Here is a 23,567-nt window from a genome sequence, read left to right as displayed (position 1 = left end):
ATTTGTGAGTAACTGAAAGTAACTAGTAACTGTAACTAGTAACGGTAACTATAGTTACTTTTTAAAATCGGTAACTGTAACGGTAACTCAGTTACTATTTTGGCCAAGTAACTGTAACTCAGTTACTTTTGAAAGTAACTTTGCCCACCTATGCCTGTCAGTGAAGAGCATAAGAGCAGGACATTGGTTATTGGTGAACTTTTCTCCTCGAACATTCAAGATGAAAGGTTATCTAGGACAAGTAGAATCCATCACTACAACGAGCAGCAAAGAATATGAAGCCTCCTTTGTGCGAAGCAAGACTCAACGAGTATATGACAAAGACCTCTTTGTGTTTCCGGATAAAAAGGGAATTTGTGCGTTTTCCTACATGCAAAGTGATTGGAAAAGTAGAAGATCCAGAAATTTTACGAAGAGGAGTGTTGAAGTTTGTTGTCGATTCATATGAATGGTAGACAAACAGTGAGCAAAGACTATTGATAAACAAAAAATTTTTGTTGAGCAATTTCTTTACAAATATTGTTGAACAATTTCTTTACAAATATCGATTACGATAGGTATTGCAAGATGCATCGTCCTTCTTTTTTTTGGGTGTGGTCCTACTCCTATTGCTTTCTCAGCATGCACACGACAAGGAATTATTGTTTAAAAATCATTAAAACGCGTTAATCCTGACGTTGAAATTTTCTTAACATACCGGTAACCTATATTTGAAAATTGAGAAATCTTTCTGTTTTGGTGATGTTGATTTAACATTGATATTAGGTTGTTATGATAGTCGCTACGTTCTGTCAACGCTGTATATTGCACAACGTCAGAAGCTAGGCTAAATATTGAATCAAGGTTGATATTTGGTTGCTCGATGTTTCTACCTTATTTTATTAAATATCAACGTTAATTGTGTGCCTGATAGGTTTGTTCTTCGTTATTTTCGATACACCGTAACCTAATAGTAAAAATAAATAAAAGAATTGCATTCAAATAATGCACTTGAACAGAGCAATTGCTACTGGGGAATAACTTCAATGTATTCAGTACTTTAAAGCCACCCCTTCCTCAACTTTGAAATTCAGTCGTTTTCTAGGTTCGATAAAAGACTACCTTTACCGAATTTAACACTAATGCGGGAGAGGGACACCCGTTGGTCGACGTTGCCTTACATGCGAGCAGGGGCGCCGGAACGATTTTTGACTGGGGGGGTCAAGATTACGAAAAAAGGGCACTTTTTTTACTAAAAGGCAAATTTTTTGTCAAGTTTTAAGATAAGATATAGCGATAATGCTAATCTATCAGCTCACTATGTATTGAGTAATGATAGCCTACAAGTGTCCGGTGTACAAAGAAGGGCATCATGCTATGTTATCATGATGTAACCTACTGTCAAGCCTTAAAGCAACCTGCGGCCATGGCCGCTAAGTAGGCTAGTGCTTGAATGACCGCCGGTGCTACCTCCTCAATCGGCCAAGTTTGGCCGCCGGTCTCTTCTAACCAATTATTTAATTTTGCAATAAAATGATCGTGCATTAACTGTCGAACTGTTGTATTAGTGGATTAACTGTTGTACGTGCCGCACAACTCCTGATGAAAACCGCTGAAGACCAATCCATCAGTGCGGCTACCTGGGCGGACCACCAATGGAGCTCGGAGTGGAAGAAGAACTCCTCAAGACTCCAAAGTTTCATCTCCGACACCAGCAACCACCCAACCGGAATGCATTTGCCAAGGAAGGCCTGGGTGCGGCTCAACCGCCTGCGTACTGGCGTCGGATTATTCCGCTCCAACATGTACAAATGGGGGATGGCTCCATCCGCGATTTGTGAGTGTGGCAAGGAGGAACAAACCGTAGACCACACCATCTGTAACTGCGCCATCTACCATGTGCCAAATGGTGTGCGTGAACTGGATAACAAATCAATTAAATGACTGCTCGACACTTGCCCAAACATCTAGACCGCGCCGCCGCCACTGCCCAAGGGTAGTAAAAGGCAGAGCCCCTCGACCCCTGGAGTGGCGAAGAAGGTTCAAACGAAGAAGAAGAAGAACTGTCGAAAACATGTAGTATCAAAGAGTGACGCAAAATTAGGTCAGCAAGTCATAATCGCCACTGTTGCATTGTGCGGGGATATTTGTTATTGATGGAATATATCCATCTGCGATCACCAGCGCTGTAAGTCTTGTTTGTAATTCTCAACGTTTATTTTAACAAAGTCTTAATTCGAAGTGCTAATTTACATCGGCTGGCAATATTGTCGTTTTTATGTCGATTCGATGTTGTCGGACATTGAATCGTTGTTAAAAAGGAAAACTAGGTTGGTTGACATCCAAGGGAAAAACATTTTTTGATCATATTTTGCAAAAATTATGCTTCTTTTAGTAATGTCCTTCACATCACTGAAATAATTATTTTATTACCTTGCCGTCATCGTCAACACAATCATGTCGAGCGTTGTTTTTCGTTGCTAAAAAGAATTCTAGGGGAGTGGCGAACTTCTTTAAAATCAGCCACATTGGAGACACTCGTGCGAGTGTCGTTAGATGGTCCCGCAGTACTGGATTACAATCCCGATAAAGCAGTTATTGCGTGGTGCAACGATTCTATTGTAGGACGTCGCGCAGGCCCAGACTTCAACAACTCTAAGTGATCATTTTAGCATTGTTGCAAGTTTAATCCTGTTGGCCCCACTCTAAAAAAACACGTTCAAAAAATTTTTTTTTGCTGTTCAGCACTTTGTTTGTGACTCATTTAGCCTAAACCAAAAACATATTTTTTTGGTATGCTACCCCTTTCGGCCAAGTTTTGGGCCATGTTGCATATATGATACATTGGGACTTGAGTGGTAATCAGCAGACAGCATTGTTGATATGGTGGAGTGGCAAAGATGAATGTAGATAGAAATTCTTTGTTTGGAAAAACTCTGTCAAAGACTGTTAACTTTTCCGATGATCAGTATTTGGTGCATATAGCTTGCATTATCAGACCTCGTAGGCCGACTAACTTTTCTGGGAGTGGTATTTGCGAGTGTAAGGGCTGAAGCAACATGACTCTAAAAACAACAAAAACTTTGCTCTTATTTCTTGCAAATGTGAAAGGTACTTGTTGTTTCATATACTTGTACATGGTAACCTATGAACACCCAACAAAGTGGAATACTAGCAAGTTCTTTGACAAATCCAAAACATATTTATAGCTTTGTTGTATTTTACCTGAAACTTTCGTCGACTGAGCATGTCTTTTTTGGCAAGCCAAGCAATCTATGGTCTCTTCGGTAGAAATTCCAGCTATTGATTAGTCCCACCATCAAAAAGTGCCAAAAAAGATACATGTATAGGCCTACTACCGACGTGATACCATCCTGAAGCGGAAACGTGCAAGGAAACCGTCCAGCAAGTCAACCCCACCCATATATTTGTTATAGGCAGCAACAACATTTGGTAGAGGTAAAAGATTGTGCGATTTGACTTTTTTATCCCAGCGGCTAGCTTCAAGGATCGGCTCAACACCATATAATGAGGCGATAAGTGTGACAGGCTTATTGTCAAACCACCTGACAACAGAAATGTTGTTAGATATCTCTACTAGTCTGTGATCGTAGCTGCCACGACCTTTCTTTTTCAGTTCCCCTTCATTCATAAGAGTCAAGCCACAAAGCCTGTTTTTTCGAATAGTCCCAGAATAGAACATACCACGTTCCGTCATCTTTTCGATCAGCGGAATGCTACTAAACAGATTTTCAGCGTAGATTTTATGATTTACGTTGCATGACAGAGTTGACGTTAGCTTCAGCACCACATTTGCTCCTTGTCCGAGTTCACTTCTGGTGCCATCACCACCCTGATAAACGTCAAAATCGTATAAAATTCCATTTCTATCTGCCGGAGCCCAGATTTTGTATCCCCAAGGATTTGGCTTCCCTTTGATGTACTGCCGTATAGGACTAGTTTTTCCCCTATAGCGGCACATCATTTCATCGATACAGCAGAACTCCTCTGGAGTAAGCTTTAGGCAGTTTTCTCTCATTCCACCAAGAAGAGGTCGAAGTTTCCAAAGTTTATCGAGTTTTCCTTCATATGACACACTCAAATTGTCAACAAAATGAAGCATCGTCATAAGTGTTCGGAAACGATTCCTATTCATTACACCAGAAACAGGCCCATGCCAAGTAGCCTACTAAGCTCCCAGTAATGTCGGACTCCATTTATTTGTACCAGACCCATGTTGAAAAACATGCCGATTACTTTCTCTATTTCTTTAGTGTTGGTATCCACACTTTTTCCAGTTTTTTGCTCACTATAGAGATTCGTATTCTGAACTACATTTTCTATCATGTTCTCGCTGACAAACCTAAACAAATACTGCAATGGCGTGTCCATATGTTCATTAGACTGTTGGAATGTTCTAGTAATTTTCGCAGCATGTGATCTATATCTAACCAATTCTGATTCAGCACAACGGTCAATAAGTTCAAGAAAGTTCCAAAGCCCCAGAAAGTTCTAAGTGGTAAACATCATTGATAAGGAAAACACTTTGTTACATCATAATTCCGTACAATCTCGTAGTAAAAAAAATGGCAGTGTTGCACAGTACGATTACAGATGCAGTAAAATGAGCTGGCTGAGCGAATTTTCTAAAAAAAAATTTTCTAATTCCCCCAAAACGCCCATCATAAAATTCCGGACATTTGAGCATGTTTTAAAATTCCTTCTGGGCGCAAAATTTAACACTAAATTCTGGACATGTCCGGAATTTTCCGGACGGTATGGCAACCCTAATATAGGCGTATTATAAACTGATCAAAGACATACAACTAGTGGGGTGTGATTAAATTTGAACTGTGTGCTTATTTTGACAAAGTTTAGTGTGGAATAAGCAATGCACAAGCTCAGCAGATCAAACAATTTGGATAAACACAGTATGTCAACAATGACTTGTCCTTCATCATTATCAGGAATCAGTGGCGTGCAAAGCCCAATGTTGCACCCGTGCAACATCAAATTTCAAACATTTACAAAATAAAGAAAAATCAAAAATGTTTATTCAAAATGAACTTACAATGAATTATTAGCTCTAATGGAACATGTTTCGCACAAAAACAACAAAATAAATTACCCTATAAAACAAGATATCTTCTTCAACTTTTGTGTACTTCTCAACCCCTTTCAGCCAAGGATGCCAGCGACAAATTTCCAATAAACTTAGATTGTGCGCTAAAAAAAACCCAGATGAGGCAAAAAAAACCCAGGTCCAGAAAATATGTAGTAAAGCGGTTAAAAAAACCTGCGTGCGCTTTCAGCACCATTTTTAAATCATTACACAGAAGCCTCAGAAAGCTACAAATAGTAACATATATATACATGCTTATGTTGGTATGGTAGTTAATATATATGTAATATAACTATATACAAAAACAAGAGCTTGGTAGGCCTATATGGGCTCACAGCAAAGATTTTGGTTCAAAATTACCTTTATGGTAAAGCGTCTAGCTAGCAAGGTTCAGTGCGTGTTTAACCAAAATTTTTAAAACTGACTAGACAAAACCAATAAGGTTAGTTTTGACTTTTGAACTAAACTTTTTGCTGTGTGAGTTGTAGACTGCGGCTGAGGAGAATCATCATGCCTGCTTACTGCTTGGTGTACAACTACGATAACTTGGTTCTTAGCAATAAACCCTGCTTAGCCTTTTTCATTTGAACATAATGTTGAAAAGAATAACTCAAATTCACAATAAGTAAATGTTCAGTCACACAAATAGTTGTACTACTCCAATTTTTAGTCATCCACATTTTCATAAAGTTGGATCATTTCTTTAGCATCCTGTACCTCACTGACTGCAGTAGCTGATGCAAAAAAAACATTACCAGTAGGCTACCTTATCATTTTTGTGTTGCAGTGTGGACCATTTATCGAAGATCCCAGTGCCTTAATACCGTGCAAGCTCTGTACAAAGTTAAAAACCTAGATTTACCTAAATTTGAAATAAAAAAACTTAAAACCCAGATTTGGTCAAAAAAACCCAGTGCTTTCAGCAGACAAAATTGCGCCAAAAACAAATCTGGCTAAAGTCACGTGATTTACATCTACCAATCGGTTTTCAACTAAAAACTGTAGCTCAATAGCGACACCAGCCTTTTATAAAAAAAAAGTAAGCTTCGCGATATCCAAGGGGGCTCTGGAAGAGCCCTAACGTCATGTTGCATATATGATACAATGGGCCTTATATGGTTAATTCTATTTACTTGTGCTATCGTTATTTTTATTTTGTATTTTGGCCTCCAAGCACACAGATTTGGCCGCCGAGAAGAAGCTCCCGAATAAAAAATGAATTTTAAGGCCTGTACTGTGTTGCAAAATTTTCTGCCGTAAATATTATTTTGAGGCAAAAATAAAAGATTATTATTAGGCTAAAAGCGAATAGCAGAAATTGTTATATTGTAAAATGTGCAGTTGCTAACATGATGATGAACTGTTTTATTTTGATCAATGACGCACGAGTACCAAAATAATTGACACGGCGAGAAGAACACAATAAACATAGCCAGGTCAGAGACTTTAAAGAACCGGCCTGCCACGCCCCGTGGAGGCGGGGAGCGGCGTGATTATGGGGTGACGATGCACCCGGAAGGGAAGTCCACCAGCTTAGGTCGTGGGGGCCAGGCTGGGGAGTTTAGGTACCTGTGGAAGGAAAGTGTGGATGGAGAATTTTGTGCGACTCGTCCGCAAAAGTTAGAATGGCGGAACGGGCCAGGGAGACGGGCTTTGCTTTCTGCAAACGCAAAAAGGTCAGCTCACGACGGGCCGGGCGACAGAAGTTTTATAAAGCCAGGCAGCGCCCACGTCTCCATCACGTGACCGTAACACAGGTACGTTTAACTCCTATACCCGGTCTGCCCGTAGGCAGAGCGGATAAACTTTGGGGTCTCCCACGAGGAAGAGAAGCTTAGCTACAAGGACGATTTGAATACTCGTGGGAGACGAAAATTATATAAAATCTGGAGCAAAGGCTCAATTAATTGGTGTAAAAAAAAGATGGTAAGTGGGAATATATTGTATGCTTTACCTACCGAAAAAGTGTTGACGTTGAACCAACGAGCACGGATGTGCACTGGCCAGACGTTGAGGCAGGTTCGCCCAGATGGGTCGGGGGGACTAGCGATCGAAGCGTAGATATGACTAGGATACGTTACCAGGAAAAATATAGAATAGTGGGATGAAACTTTGGAGGTTGCATCGAGTTGATCAGGAAATCATGTTTATCGATGAGTTAAAAGCAACGCGAGGTTGATCCGAGCGGGAAAGAGCAGCATATCGGGAGAAGGTAGTGTGTGATAATCTAAAATATTGAAATATGAAAATACAGATCCAGTGTTCTTAATGATATTACGTCATTGATAGATGATATGAGTCCATTCACGATATGCAATATATACTTCATTCATATATTGCTATTTTATTTTATTGATGATGATTGTATTCTTCATTGAGCTGCAGCATGCTGATGAAACAACAATTGTTTACAGGTAAATTGATAATGAAACAATAGATTTAACATACTATGGCGTCACACAATTACTGGCGGGTTTTGAGGTTTGCTGTCTTGCGCGCTCGGATGCTTACTGCAGAGCTTCTGTTGTTGGGGAATTGAGCTTCTGATCGCTGGAATCGTCTTTTCTATGACGTAGCCCCTCCACGAGTGAGCCCGGCGTTCCAAGCTTTCCAGACACGGAGGGAACCTTCGATTGAGAGGGAGGCCACTTTTCTAGCCACCTCTGCTATCCCACGAGCAGGAACACCCAAGGCCGCCAAAGCCCGAGAGCTCAACGGAGCATAGCTCCCGAGGGAGCCTACGACGAACGGAAGTGACAGGACGTCCCTGAAAGGGCGCTTCCTGTCTTCCAATATGTTTACACATAACTCGCCGTACTTGTCGTGTTTCCTGTCGGCGGCTTTTCGAAGGGAATCCGCGCCGTAATCGAACGGGCAAGTGACGTCACATACAACCGTGACACCGTCAGGGCGTTGCAGGACAATGTCAGGGCGCAGATTAGCACCGCCCGCTTCCACGTGTTGTGGAACCGTACTATCTATGGTAAGCAAGGGTTGCCATTCGGCAGGTACATGCTTCACGATCTCCCACAATACTGAATTGTGTCGTTCCGTGACAACAGGCATCACGGTAGGGCAGTGGTTCAATATATGAGGGAGAGTCTCTTCCGCTTTCCCACACGCGCGACATATGGCAGGTTTATATGGGTGGCCATGGCTTGGTTTTGATTTCAAGGGAAGTAGGTTTAGGCGGGCTTTATAAGCAAATGCACGGTTCGCGTGATCCAGGAGCTCCGGTCGCCGAGTCCAAAAGTTCGAAAATCCGGACAGACAGTGGGCACTGACCGTCTTGCCTTGGTCAGGTTTGGATTCCCACTGTCTCCTCCACCACAAGTCATTGTGTTGGTGGAGGAGGGTCGGAACCACTCTTTTTCTTAGGGGAGGGGTGATTTTGGAGCTCCCCGCGGTCAACTCGAGACCGCCATCCGGACCAACGTACATTTAGACGACGGGACACCATTGCCCCCCTGTCCCTCCATCTGCAGAAAAATTGAGGCCAGGGGCATTTGCCCCCTCGCTTCCGGCGCCCCTGCATGCGAGAGTCGGAGCTTCCGATGTTGGGTGCTCAGCGAAGGCAAGTCGACCCTTGTGTTCTATCAGAAACAACTTAGGTTTGTGGTACGTAACAAAGTAAAGCAAAATCCCGCAAAATGGATTTAGCTGCTTCGTGCCACACTAAAATCTTGCAAAATCATCGCCTTCAATCCTTCAATCATCGCCTTGCAAAATCATCGCCATCGCCATAACTAAAATCATCGCCTCAAGGGTTAACAATTAACATGAGTACGGTATGGCCGAAAACGTTTGTAATTTTTAGTTTATTTTCATGTTATTATGTTAAATGTTGTCTGGTTGTAAGGTTTTATTTGTGTATGGTCAAAAAAAATCACCTCTCTACCAAAATTGTATTATTGAGAAACCGATATCATGTCAATGTACATTCTCAAAATTTGCGTGGAATGTTTTTGTTTGTCTAAATTTGCAAACCACTCTTGCTTCCCTACTTTTAGCGTTTTTTAACTTTGCGGTATTTCTACCGTCCATCTACATCAGGGGTCACCAACTGGCGGCTCGCCACGCTGTATCGCTGCGGCCCGCGGAAGGTATCAGCGTACAAGTATAACCAAAAATACTTTCTGGGAAGCATATTTTCGCTTTTCATACGATTCCACCGACCGACCATTCAGATTATAGTTCTAGGTGGGGGTTGCTTGAAGCTATTCCAATGCGATGTCTAGCCACACTGTCCCAGTGGTTGATTAAAACGTCTGTTTTCGAAATTCCAAAATGTCTGTGAGCATAGGGTTGCTTATGTTTGCAAATGTCATGTAAACACTAGTGTGTGTTTCACCGTTATTGTGATTCACGAGCAGTGTTCTCTTTATATGAAATATGGAACGCTTTACGATTTTGCGTGTCATCCTTGCGCAGGGACCATGCTAATCTTCTCTGTATCGTTCCAATTTTAGTATATCTACTGCCGAAGCAAGTTCTGCAAAATGTTGTTAATCAACAAATTCTTGCCACGCTGATAAGCACCGCAAGTGACAGTTGTCTATAACAAATGAAAGACGGTTTTATAGACTCTCACAAAAAGGATGAAACTGTTCATGAATTCCGATAGAATTACGATTTTTGGGTGATTTCCACAAGCATTTGTTTCATGGTGCCTGGTTTCTTTTTCCCTGTTATTGGAGCCAATTCTTCGCTGATATGTTTGCAGGTCACTATTGTTGCCTGTATTACGATGTGTCAAACATCTCCTTGTTTACTGAAATTGTTAATTGCAAGATATCCTTTGTGATGCGAAGTGACAACACCACTCTTGCTTGGCGATGAATATTCTGATGAAACCGCTCGCCTCGCTCGTTTATTAGGTATTGTTAAAAAAAAGTCAAAAGTGTTGTAAAAGGAGCTTGGCCTGGCAGTAGCGTTGTTCGATTAATTTTGTTGCTGCGGTATTTCAACATAAATATGAACAACATGTAACGCTGGATACTGGGTACGAAATGCGTTCTTTTCTAGCATAAGAGTCAACCTACCTAAAATTTTAGTAGTGCGGCCCGCCACAGCTCTCCTTAGTGCCAAAGTGGCCCGCATGCAAAAAAGGTTGGTGACCCCTGATCTACATCAAAATAGCAGATCTTGGGTTAGGCTATACTGTATTCTGAGAGCGGTGGCATGTTCATGTTGGTGTACAAGCAGTCAGTGATAGTTTGACGTAGGCTACTTGCGATTGTCTGCAAGTGGTCTCATGTCTTACTGCGAACACTCACGTTCACTGCGTAAATGACCTGATAAAAGCTCAAACGGACATTATTACATCATATAGATCAGACAACTTCATACGAAATTTATTTTAGACTAATTCGTTTTTCGAAAAAAAAAAGAAATTAACATAAGAAATCTTCTTTGTATTTCGTATGCGTTGTTTATTATTGGGCCAAAAACACTTATTTTATCACTGCCCATTTTGCAGTTTATCACTGCACAAAATGGTTATCACTAACTTAGAATAAGATATGCTACACGCATCACGTTTTACAGATAAACCGCAAGCATATTTCTTTCTGTGTTGCCTTCTCACAGACAAAGACATCCGCTAAACAGGGGACTTGAGCTGTAAAAATGGCACAATCTTTTAAAGAATTTATTAAAAGTAGGTACACTACGAGTGCATACAAACGAACGAGAACCAAGCAGTGAGCGTTTGTTGTAAAAACAAGGAAAGCAATATAAAAAGTAGGAAACTAATGCCGATCTTCAGTTGTCCGCATTTACCGTTCGTTGCTTCACAAATTACAACTGACATTGATTTTCACAAGCATGCTGCCACGAAGCTGTAGCCTACTCCATGGCCATGCCTACTCTATATAAGCAAAAAAAAAAAAAGATTTTTGCCTTAATAGACGGTCAGTTTTATGCAGCTACCAAACTGAGCCTGCTTTCTTTGTATTACCAACGAAGCCAAACGAAATGCTCTGTTGGCTGAACAAGTTTCAAATTTAGACCAATATGCAGCAGGTAAAGATAGTTTCTTGGCACTATCAGCCAAAACGCTTAAACACCGCACAAGTACAAATAATTGAGGTAAGAGTTTACGAGCCAGGATCACTGTTCTAAAACAACGGTCACAGAAACGCAAAACACAAACATCGCTTTTAAAAAAGTCATGTAACAAATGCATTGAACAAACGTAAATAACAGCAATCATGGCTTTCATTCTTCGAATTTTGTTTGGTTTCAAATTTAGGAGCCTTAGCAAAAAAACAACTTTTGAATGTTTTGTGAAAGTAGGGAACAGTTTGCAAGTTACAACATTATAAACGAAAGTTCAATAATGTGCAAGTTGCTTATAATGCACGGTGCATGCAAGCGAATTTGTTGAATTGCCCTGTTTACTTCATTGTGGATCGCAAGGTCTGATATAAACGTTTAATAAATAAGCCTATAAAATTATAGTCGGCTGGTAGAACACCGATTGAGAAATTAACTACAAGTGAGAAAAAAATCAAGAAATGTCAGGATGTTGATTGTAAACACAACTAAACATCAGGATATGAGTGATATTGATCAAACTGATGATATCCACAATCCACATACCCTGAACAGACGAACATACCAATGCCTTGTGATGCATGGATCTAAATCATTGAACAGATTTTGAAGTATGGATAGAAGGATGCAATAGAACTTTGAGCGGTTTAAAGCACAAAGAAGCTGACGATTTTCCCAAATAGGGCCTACACATTTGAATTAGTGTTGAGCGATATTGAAAAAAACAAAACGATACGATATTTGAAAAAATACTCGATATTTCGATACTTTTGGATATTTTTGTTCTAATTAAGAAAAGAGTTTTTCAGTCTTCCAAATTAGTGTCGGCAATTGTCCATGCAGATGCATAAATGGCGCATTAGCGTCGGCAATAAAAATGCCGAGGCCACACGAGCGCTTGTAAGGTTAGGGTTACACATTCCTCCCAGTCGTTATGCCACAGCCATAGATTTGTTTCTTAGTCAACACCCTGATGGAGCTCTGCGAAAGAGGCGTGTGGATGGGTATCAAAGCACGAAAACAGCAAAACGTGGACGCAGGCCCGTAGCCATCCGGGGGCCCTCGCCCCCCTGGCAAAATCCCAACATTCTCGAGCAACAGCTACAATTATAATGATTTTGCCCATCTTTCCCGTTGCAGAGCTTTTCAATTTTTTTCGGCCCCCCTAAAAAAAAGTTTGCCCCCCTTGCTCTGCGGTATGGCTACGGCCCTGCGTGGACGCTTCATTGCGAACGGCGAAGACAGTGTAGATTTACAGCCAAGCGATGAGTCTCTTGATGTGTCCAATTCCAGTGATGACACGACAATCTCATCCTCCGATACAGCATCTGATGATTCCGATTTTGACTAGTTCTTTATCAAACAGACTTTGTGTTGCTCGCAGTATCCCAATTGTGCCGAAATTATGTTAGTGCATACGTAAATCGAGGCAATCTTCTCGCAGGGAGCTATTAATTTGTTACCGGTACTTGGTTGAGCAATTAACGTTATTTTATGACAATTCAACGTCGCTAGATGTCAAATTAATGTAAAACAAACGTAAATTTCTTATTGGGCATTGTTGTTACGCAATATACCCCGCCGGGAAAATTAAATCGATTTGTGCTGACTCGAACGTTGAATCAACCCAAAATTAACTTACTTCCCCCCCCCCGTGAGTTATTCAACGTGAATTACCGTAACGGCGTGCGTATCGCGTTGTTCGCTTTATCGCTACTTTTGGTATTATTACATCACAACAAATCAAACAGTGCGGTCGGGACAGACTACTCTAGCATATTTTTCGCTTCTCGTTTTACATGTTTTGGTACAATTTTTTTCGTAATAAACGTTCACAGCGATTGCCGAGGCAATTTCAACTTTTGCCGTTTGGCCTCGGCAACGTTTTTGTAGGGGTTTGCAGTTACGAGTTAGGGCTGTAATAGCTAAAATATCGAACAACATCGAAATAAATATCGATACTGAAAAGATATCGTATCGAAAATTCGATATATCGCCCAACACTAATTTGAATGTAAAAAAAAACAAAAAACAAAAAAAACGGAAACCCCACACACTCAATTACCACAGGAAAAACAGAAACACTGGTTGAAACTAGGGTTGAACGGATAGTTGTAAAAGCTTGATATCCGGATAACGGATATATACGGATAGTTGGCAATTTTATTATCCGGTTAACCGGATATTGGAGGGAACACTGAAAGCTACCCTGTCGCAGCATATCTAGTCTTTTAACCACTAAAATACACATGTTATCTTACAAGCAACTCAGTTACAAGTTAATGGTTCAACTCTGTTTCATTTTTACACAATAAAACGAAAACTATCGAATGCTTATTTTTTCTGTAACGCATTTCGAATAAAGCCCAACGCATCAATAGTTGAATCGTTTAGACGAGACCGGAGTTTTGTAGCAAAAACCCGCATGCACTGAATGCTCTTTCTGCTTTTACAGAAGTGGGCTGAATGGTAAGCCCCGCTTCATAAACAATTTGAAGATTGGCCGGCCGTTTCGCTGTTGCTTCATAGACTTCACATTCTTTTCGGATTGTCCTTCTGCTAAGTTTTATGGTATTGGATTTGGAAGGTGGAGTTGCAGTGGCAGCAACAGATGCTGACATGATGGCTTGCTCTAGTTGTTCCTTCAAAGATGTAGGCCCTCTTTCTACCCTTGCAGAAGTAGTTGATACCAAGTTGCTTTCATCTTCTACTCTAGGTTCAGGATCTCTTGCAACCTCTCCAAGTAACCTTTGCAAAAGGGTTGCTGCGAGAGCGTATACCTTGCTTCTTTTTCCGAATTCACCAAACGTGTTAAGTTTATCATCCATCAAAAATCTGGGATCATGCAGGATTTCAAAATTACAAAAGAGGCGTAAAACACTCAACACACAGTAATACTTTTACTTTTTTATTACACGGTTAACCGACATAAAACTATCCGGATATCAGATAGGTGAAAATGTCTTGGTTAGCCGGTTAACCGATATCCGGATATTTCAACCCTAGTTGAAACGACAATGATTCGACGTTGCAAAGATATAAGAAAAAGTTTGTTTAAAAATACAAAATACAGCTCGCCTCCACGTCGATTAAGTTTCGTTATGTTTACCACAAATATAACAAGTTCAGCAACATAAAATTTCATCGCAAATAGATTAATGCTAACATGGTAGGCCTACAGTAGTCCTACACAGAAACTACGACATACTGCACAAACACAAAATCGAGCAAAATGAAAAAGCGCAGTAAAACAGCCAGGATAAGAAAAGAAAACGGGCTACACACCTTGCAACTCATGCAATGCTACAAGCAAGCAGTTAAAACACATGAAGTGTGGTTAAGGATTGTGACATATGCAGCAAATCATTGACATGGCAAGTAGCGTTCGAAAGTGACTACATTTTGACTTACTAGTGAACACTCGAAGGCACTTTACCGAGAAAATAAAAACTCTTCCGCATCACAAAGTGGAAATGGCAGCTTCAGGTACTTTCATGTCAAGACAATACTTTCATGTTAAAACCAACTAAAATACCATCACAAATGACAAGAACAAACGATTAACTACATAGTCAAAATGTCATTGTAACAAGCAACGTCATTGCAGCAATAACACAACTTCCTCATCAATTTTGACAAGGTAACGAATTAAGAAGCCAATTTTTCTTTGACATCAGCATGATTTTTAACATACATTTTGTTTCAACAACGTACGTAACGAAAAAGTGATATGAAGTTTGTCAATAGCCCTTTTAGAACAGCTGTCAGTGCATCAAAAATAGTACGTTTAAAGTTTTTGTTAACACATTCACAGTATTACATGCTTATACAACATACTGTAGTCAATATGAGTTATCTTTTTTGCTTTAAACAAGAACGAATACAATCGATGGCCAAGTAGTTTCAAGGTGGCTTGACTTGACCTGAGATCGAACCAAACCGTTTTCCTTTAACTTAATGAAGATGGTTACAATTAATTGTGTTGCTTATAAAACTAAAATTAGCTAACGTCAACAAAGTCTTGGCTGTTGACTTGGTTTTATGATTTAAAATGCAATAGTCTACTAAGTAAAAGTGTATACTGAAAAGTTTGGGTGTTCATCAGGACAACTATCGTTTCTAGCACTAGTTGCAACGTTCATCTGATAAAATTGAGAGTAAAAGCAACATTAAACAGGATGGTTTATTGCTTCATTGACGTAAAATAAAAGTGTATTCGGCCTACATAGATTACGAAAGAGTTCATGTAATCTTCAAGAAACAAAAAGCAATAATATAAGGGTTGCCGAACAGATGGATCGCGATAAGTTATCTCAAGTCTCTTTATCAGCTTTGTTGCATAACACGTTATCTCAGTAATGAAATTATTGTATCCTTAATATCTTCAGTATCTGAAATCCTCTCAGGCAGCAATATTTAGTGATCTTTACTGCCAGAGTTGCAGTTAATACAGTGTCGAAAGAAAAGAAAGGAAAAATGGAGAATGTGACAAATGCACTTCATAGTTTATTCACACTCGTAAACACCTCCTGGGGATGAAATATTTATATCTCGAATGTCCGCTCAAAGTGAAAGAGAACGACGTCGTAGATATTTGATTGTTGTTTGACGTTTGATGGAAACATCTCTGCTATTATCGTTCACATTCCGTCCCACAAATATCGGCATAAATACTAAACCTGTGTTAGCAATATGCAATAGTTAAATTTCATAAAAGCTTAACCAACAAAGTAAATCTTCAAAAGACCCCATGAGAAAAAATATTTCGGATACAGACGCTCTATATCCAAATACGCGCTGGTTTCTTGTGCAACAAAAAAGTTAGGCTCCGTTGCTAAATATTACGCTGTGTAAACAGGTAGCCTGGGCCACATTGCAAAACTAGAAGAGACACCGCTGAAAACTATAGAGTACGGTACCTAAACGAGGTATAAAAAATAAGGAACTGAAGCGAGAATATAAATTCACAATACTTAGTCAGTATTTATTTATTTATTAAAATTTTAACTATATTGTGGTTTTGGGAATTTATGTATTTTATCGTTTATTGATTCAGTTACTGGAGAGAGTTTTTTACGGGAGCTGATAAAAACTCACGGACTGTTATTCCAGGTAAAGTTCATGCATAATTAAAATTTAACATAAATTAAACACTTGTGCAAACTACAAAGTAAGCCAATTACGTCATAAAATAGTTCGATGTAAAATATCGTTCTATCGACTTATGCAACAACACAAGCGTTTGTATGGCACTACTCAACCCAGTGACTTGTCAGCTTTCACTTACCAAACAATTAAAACAAACCTATTTCAAAAATGGAAGCTGATCAATGATCATCCTACATTAAAGATTTGAATTGCTTCTTTTTTGTCTTTGTCGCTCCACTTTCCATCTAGTTCTATATTAGGAGGGCTGTTGTTCCATTCCCATTTTTTTTCTGGTACCATCCATTTTTCCCCGTAGTTTGCTACCATATACTCTTCAGGATTACAAGGAACTCTTACTTTTATTTCTAAAAGTTCAGTCCAGCAAAGTTTATATTTAGGAAATCTGTATTTGTATCTCTGGCCATCACTAGATCGCGTTCCACCAAACCAATATTTGCCTGCCTCTTCAAAAATGAAAAACAGGTCCAATTTTATTCTGCCACTTCCTTTGAAGGAGTACTCAAGGCCATTATCTTCTTTTCCATATTGATATAGTAATTTTATTTTAGCCTTGCGCATGTTTTCTATTATTTTCTTATCATAATGGCAAATCCTAGTTTCCAAATCAACATCCATGGAATAAGGAATGATATCACATTGCCGGTACCAGCCCAAACAAGTTCCACTGCTCAACGAAAACGGCACGTTCATTTCATCAAAGACTGCTTTTGCATCCAATATCAATTTTTTCGATTTCTTTTTAAAAATTTTATCTGCAGAGGTTAGTGATTTCTCGTACTCGTTTTTATATTTTTTTGCTCTTGCGTAATTACATTCTATAAAATGTGAATGTCGATATTCATCTAAAAATGAAGGAATGTCATAAGGTATTTGTACATCATATCCATTTAATTTCAAGGTTCGGTCACGGAGGCGATTTGACTTCTCAAATGCTCGAGCATAAGCTTGGAATTTGTTACCAATTTTTTCCATAGTGTGGTTTCCGGAAACTAAACTCGGGGCTAATACTCTCTCAATTGTTTTCCACTCATCGCGGCTAACCGGACCCATCCAGAAATAGCCGCCTTCTCGTTCGTACAAAAACGTCACATGAATGACATAGTCTCGTTTCGCAGCCCACAAATGTGTCAGTACGCTTCGAACAGTATTGTTTACAATGGGAAGCCTTGAATCGATATCTAAAGATAAATGAACAGCAAAGCCACGAGATTCAAGATCTTGGACGATCGTTTCATTTTTATCTTTAAACTTAGAACGTTGGACCGCAAATGTTACAACATTCTTTTTCTCCGGATAATCCTTGGATACATTTTTCGAAATATGTACATACGTTCGCCATGACTTTTGGTGGGCTTCAAATAAATTTGGTAAAATGTCAACGTCAAAAACAAGAACAGAAACGTTCTGTGTTTCAAAAATGAAAAGAAATTGATCCAAGCTTTTCTTCGCTATTTCAATCGACTTGACTGAGATGTTGTAAAAAGAAAGACGCTTCTCAACAACGGGAGAAGTAGGAAGTTTGAGAGGACCACCAGGTGCGCACAACCAGTATACAGCTGAAAAACATAATCCCACCAAAAGAAACAATCTTATTTTTTTAACTTTAAGCGAGAAAATGTCTTTCATTGTCTTAAAATATATTTCTGAAACACAAAAGGGTTAATTAGCTTAAAATGTCTTGTTTGGGTTAGTATGATTTCAAGGATAAACTGCCGAAAAACAATGATTTTACTTCACATTCAAATATGAATTTCAAGCAGAAATTGCTCTGATTATGATGACTTTTTTGATTAACGGGAGGCCTGTAATGCCTAGATAAATTCATAAAATTGGTAGTATCATAAACATTCTGTTACCTTAAAAATGTTTAACAAATTTATTTGTCCAGTAATTAGAGTCCTGACTTGCATGACATAACATAAGGTGAACTACCGAATAATGAGATAAATAGATTATTATAATATAATAATGAGATTATTACAATATCAAGATGAATCAAGTTAGCATTTACTTCACACGGCTGTATGTCTGAATATAAATACAGCAAGGGCAGAAAAACATTCCTGGTTTGGGGATTCGTAGTCATGAACTTTTCGAGCTTTCCGAAACAAGTTAACTTTTTAAACTACTTGATTTATCGCAAGTATTGTAATAATAATAGTTTATTTAACATCAGATGGGTGGAAAATATCGTCAATAAAAAGTGTCCATAATTGGTAATTTTCTGCCAAGTGTCGCAATTCTTCCTAGTTGCGCTTTGTAAGAGATCGAACCCTTCGCATGAATGTTTCTGCTGGTCTTCCTTGATTTCGATGGCCTTTGATCAGTTTTGATAATAGGAGAGTTTCGTTATAACCTGAGTACCGTACATTAATAAAGTATGTACACTGTTTTTAAATAAATTATAAAATCTAGCTAAATACCATAAGCGCTCAATACTCAATTGTTATTATAATGTGTATGAGCTCACAGATCAATACTCAATTGTTATTATAATGTGTATGAGCTCACAGATCAATACTCAATTGTTATTATATGTGTATGAGCTCACAGAAAATGTTAACATTTGAACGTGTTTTGTTTTGGTAATAAATGGTAGTCGAATTATTGGGTTTCATTTATTTTGAGATACATTAAGAAAGTAACCTACTCAACACTTCAGTATAATAGTTTTACCGATGGGACCCCCTGGCCCCGAATGAAAAACGATCTTCACCCTAAAGGCAGGGTTGGAAGTCGTTAGTCAAAAAGCAATGACTATTTCACTATTCGATAGTGCCCAAAAAAGCAACGACTCTCCGCTATCGATACTTAAAAAAAGCAATGAATAGCAATTACTAAAAATATTGCATTTGCGTATTTAAAGACCAGTGATGCCAGGTTGTTGTTTTTTAAAACAAACAAGTGAATCTAAAATACAAGCCTAAAACAGGCATATCAACACAAAAACAAGCCCAATAATTTGCAACCAATACCAATTAGCATAAAGCACGCAGTTTAGCAGTTCAATTTTCAATATAACCTTTGCAGTCCATACATCACGTTTACTTCAAGAAGGACATTTGTTTACGCCATTCCAAGCAATAATTATCTTGAAAAGAAAGGATACAATGTTGACTACAATAAAAACCTCGCAATTTCAGTGTCAAAAACAAGTTAAAAAAAGTTTGACTGGCCAAAAAACAAGCTCAAAAACAAGCAACTCGCAAACTCAAAAAAAATACGCAAACTTGAAAACAAAAACAAGCCCGAACTTGTAGGAACACCGCAAGGTTGGCAACACTGTTAATGACTCTGGCATGGTTTTTCTGAACTGTGTTGCTGCAAAATTTTCCTTAACCCTTTAAAGTTCAAAAACCGGAAGGGGACTAGGTCGGATAGTAATCCGAAAACTAAATCTCGTAAATTCGCTTTGACGACGAAGTGAGTGAACACCAAAAAATGATTCAGCAGTTCTCCTAAATATCGATTAGTGAAAAACGAATAATGATTTCGTTGCTTGCATAAAAAAGCAGTGAATAACGCGCATTCGCTATTTATTTTTAAAAGGAATGGGTATGAGCATTCGATATTCAGAAAGCAACGAATAACGCTATCAAATAGTGACAACTAGTCGTTACTTGCAACCCTGCCTAAAGGTACTCTAGATCAGCTTACTTTATGACCACACTTTCTCACTGCCCAGACCCTCTGCATTTGCAAACTGGTTGCCATGCACTTTACATTGATTGCACACAAATGCTAAGCCAAGCATGCACTATTTACCTAAATTAAAAAAGAATAACGATAGGTTATCACTGCCACTTTCGATATTGAACAGTCAGCATGGATGGTCATTCATTTTTGTTTGGATGCGAAACAAAACGTACATAAAACAAAAACGTACAGTGTGCATCCAATGAGTGCGAAAGATCGTAGCCCTAAAAGCGTAGGAGGTCGTCGAGTCTGCACTCTCTCATTCAAACAGTTATACGAAAGCAAGTATTGCGTTTTTAACTAAGTTAGCAATTGACGCAATAAAGAAGAAGGAGGGGAGAGCAAAAAAATACGGACTCAAGAAATGCAAAAAAAATAATGACCTTGGACATAAAGTCAGGTAGTGGATGTCGCTTCTACAGCTCTTGATTCTTGAAGAAGTGGTTTTTGTAAGTTTTACTGAACAATTTTTAGCCTTTTTAATGTCCTTTAGTCATATTTTTCGGGGGTAAATTGTCCCATACTTTGGTTCCTGCGGTATTCGTGTGTGACGTAACAATGACTCACTGTTGCCTTCTTGTTATCGTATGCGCAATGATCAGTTTAGTAGGCTACTGTAGTTCTCGCTTAGTGGTTGCTGAATGTAAAGTGTTGCTCGATTGTACATAGCATTGATAAGCTGTAGTTCTTTCACAATTCAGATATATAACAGTTTCCATGCATGTTAAACTTTTTTAGAATAATTGGGTATTTGCCTGGAGTATAAAGCGAATTGCGTCTTGAGCGTCAGATGTTATACTGATACATGTGTGAAATTTTGAAGTTTTTCGGTAGTTTGTTATATTATTAAATTTGAACATAAATTTGCTTGTTTCTAGTTTTTACATTGAGGGGAATTTACATTTAGTGTACATTATTTTGATAGAGTGACAGTAATGCCGTTTTCATTTCAAATGCTTCTGTAACAATTTTAACTATCTTATTTTGTATGACTTGGACTCTATTCAAGTATTTTGTGGGTGCGCATTCCCAGTTGATAATTCCATATTGTAGGTGTGACTGTACAATGCTATAATAAACATTTATGAGAACTTTTTTTAGAAATAAATTGTTTAAGTTTACTAAGTACGCCTGAAGAAGAGGATAGTTTTTTTTCGAAAGGTTATCAATGTGCTTATTCCAGTTAAGTTTGTGATCTATTGTGAGTCCTAAATAGCGCGTATGGTCAACCTCGTGTTATAATTGTACCATTTAATTTGCATACCGGAGAGTTTAGTATTTTTATTGCTAAAGAGTATGTAGTTAGTTTTACTCAAGTTGAGTGTCAACTGATTGTTATCAAGCCAAGTATGTAGTTTGAATAATTCCTTGTTTATCATCAGTTGGCGGTTGCTAGTAGTTTTTTTAGCCAAACAAAGAACTGTATCATCAGCATAAAGTAAAGTTTTTAAATTAGGTGCATGGGAAAGATCGTTTATGTAAACCGAGAACAAAAAGGGGCCAAGTACACTGCCCTGAGGAACTCCAATGGTAATATTTAAGAGAAAAGAGTTGATTTCCCCGCCATGCACGTATTGCTGCCTAATTGGTTAGGTATGCATGAATAAGGTTTTTAACGTTTCCCATTACGCCATAATGCTTCAACTTTTCAATTAAGATTTCGTAATAAACTGTATCGAATGCCGTTTTGAGATCTATAAACACAGAGCACTCAGTGTGATTGTTGTTTATGACTCAGCTCGTTTATGATATCCTCATGAAAGTAAGTACATGTAATTCCTAATTAGTTGAGTAGTTTTTGCGAAATCCAAATTGCAAGGGGGAGAAGAGTTTATATTTTCCCAGAAATTTGCCAAGCGTTTGTGAATGATTGTCTCAAATATTTTGTTGAAAGGCGATAAAATCGATATCGGTCTGTAACTCTGAGGTTCCTGTTTGGAGCCTGCTTTATGGATAGGTATGACTTTGGCTATTTTCAAAGCTTCAGGATAGTCTCCACTAATCATAACAGTTATTGAAGACTCGGGTAAGATAATGAGCTATTAAGAACTTTGACCTGTTTATAATAGCCAAAGGAATATCATCGTATCCTTGGACTTATTATGCTTGAATTCATCAATTATAGTTATTATTTCGTTATCTCTGTTGGTTGCAGGCTGACGAAGGAAACAGGGCTGGACCGACTATTTTTTAGAGTATTTCTGTAATATGACCAATGTTCACAAAATAGTTATTTATTTCCTCGCAGATTTCTTCTGGTTTTCTGTAGTTGTGTGATTTTTAAGAGAGATTTTGGACGGTAATTCATTAGTTTTGTTTTGGACGGTTAAGTATTATTTTGTTGATATGAACTCCCACCCAATTTGAAAATTTCTTTGTCATAAGCCTTTTTCGCTTTAGTTTTTATGCGAGTTAATTTGTTACGAAGTTGCTTATAATCACTTTGTTTTGTGGGATCCTTATTTTTGAAAAACTTTCGAAAAAGTTTATTTGGTTTTTTGATAAGCTTCAAGATACGATTAGAAATCTAAGGTTTACCTGACGAGGTATGTTGTTTACATGTTTGTTAAACTTTAGGAAAATGTAGGTTTGTTAAGAAAATCATTTTAGCAATAAGCCATTCTATACAATTATAGCTTATTGTGGTTGGAGTTTGAAGGACGCAGTCAAGATCAGCTAGATATTTTTCAAGCCCTTGTGCGGTAATTTTCCTTATCAATGGCCTAGACTGCTCCTTTGCTCTTTGTGTGATGCGGCAAAGTTTGTTTTGACCAAAATGAACAAGTGATCTGATATGTCACTTGAAATTACAAAGGGTTTCATTTTATGAGCATGCAAGCAGTTGGTGCAAATGTGATCAATAATTGTGCTGGTAGCTGCAGTTGTTGTAGTTCAGCGGTTCTCAACCAGTGGGCCATGGCTCACTGGTGGGCCAAAAAAGTATTTTGAGGAGGTCACACACATAGTTAAAAAATTGAGAGATTCATTGAAACATTTTGTTTCATTTTTCGTCGTCGTCGTCGTCGTCTGAGCTTCTGGGGCCGAGGGTCTATCCTTAATTTTACACTTGTGTGTTTGTTTAGTAACAATGAATGATGCTGCTGTTTTTAGCTACAAAGTGGCAATTAGTTTGATGAATAACGGTCTGGTCGAATGAAAAAGGTACGTGATTATTTAACATTGCAATTGTCATAGCTTTTAGCATCGTAGCTAGGGGTAATGAAATAATGTTGTCACGTAGTGAAATGGTGGGAGTAGTTTGATGATCAAGCAATTTACGTAGAGAGTTGTTAGCAATTCATCGCTGCCTACTTTAACACTAAGCAAATGATTCCTTTTGAGCTAATGAAACAGTTTGCAGATTTGCGCCAGGGCTCTTACATTTAAATCACCAGATTTGTTAAATTAAAAGTAATACAAACTGATTTTTCAATATTGTATTGAGGCAATTAATTAATGCGGCTACAAAACTGCTTGATCTATTTCCTTGCATTAGGCTAAATATTTTTCTTTGTGTGGGCAAACGAAGTAATGATACATCCCA

General features: G+C 38.5%; 1 protein-coding gene and 1 non-coding gene across 2 annotated transcripts; both read right to left on the bottom strand.

Annotated features, from left to right (window-relative positions):
• Window positions 1-9,487: 9,487 nt before the first annotated feature.
• LOC145773051 (U6 spliceosomal RNA) lies at window positions 9,488-9,590 on the bottom strand. The gene has a single exon (XR_014289469.1). It is a non-coding gene; the product is annotated as a U6 spliceosomal RNA (small nuclear RNA).
• A 1,147-nt stretch (window positions 9,591-10,737) lies between these two features.
• LOC145772545 (ribitol-5-phosphate transferase FKTN-like) lies at window positions 10,738-17,953 on the bottom strand. The gene is made up of 2 exons (XM_082584407.1): window positions 16,464-17,953; window positions 10,738-15,837 (listed from the first exon to the last, which is right to left on the bottom strand). The coding sequence occupies exon 1, from the start codon at window positions 17,951-17,953 to the stop codon at window positions 16,493-16,495; it is 1,461 nt and encodes a 486-aa protein (XP_082440533.1). The 3' UTR covers window positions 10,738-15,837; window positions 16,464-16,492.
• Window positions 17,954-23,567: the final 5,614 nt, after the last annotated feature.

The sequence above is a fragment of the Aplidium turbinatum genome, chromosome 6, assembly GCF_918807975.1.
Source record: "Aplidium turbinatum chromosome 6, kaAplTurb1.1, whole genome shotgun sequence".
Taxonomy (NCBI): Eukaryota; Metazoa; Chordata; class Ascidiacea; order Aplousobranchia; family Polyclinidae; genus Aplidium; species Aplidium turbinatum.
Note: the sequence above shows the minus strand (reverse complement) of the source record. Positions and strands in the feature narration are given on the sequence as shown.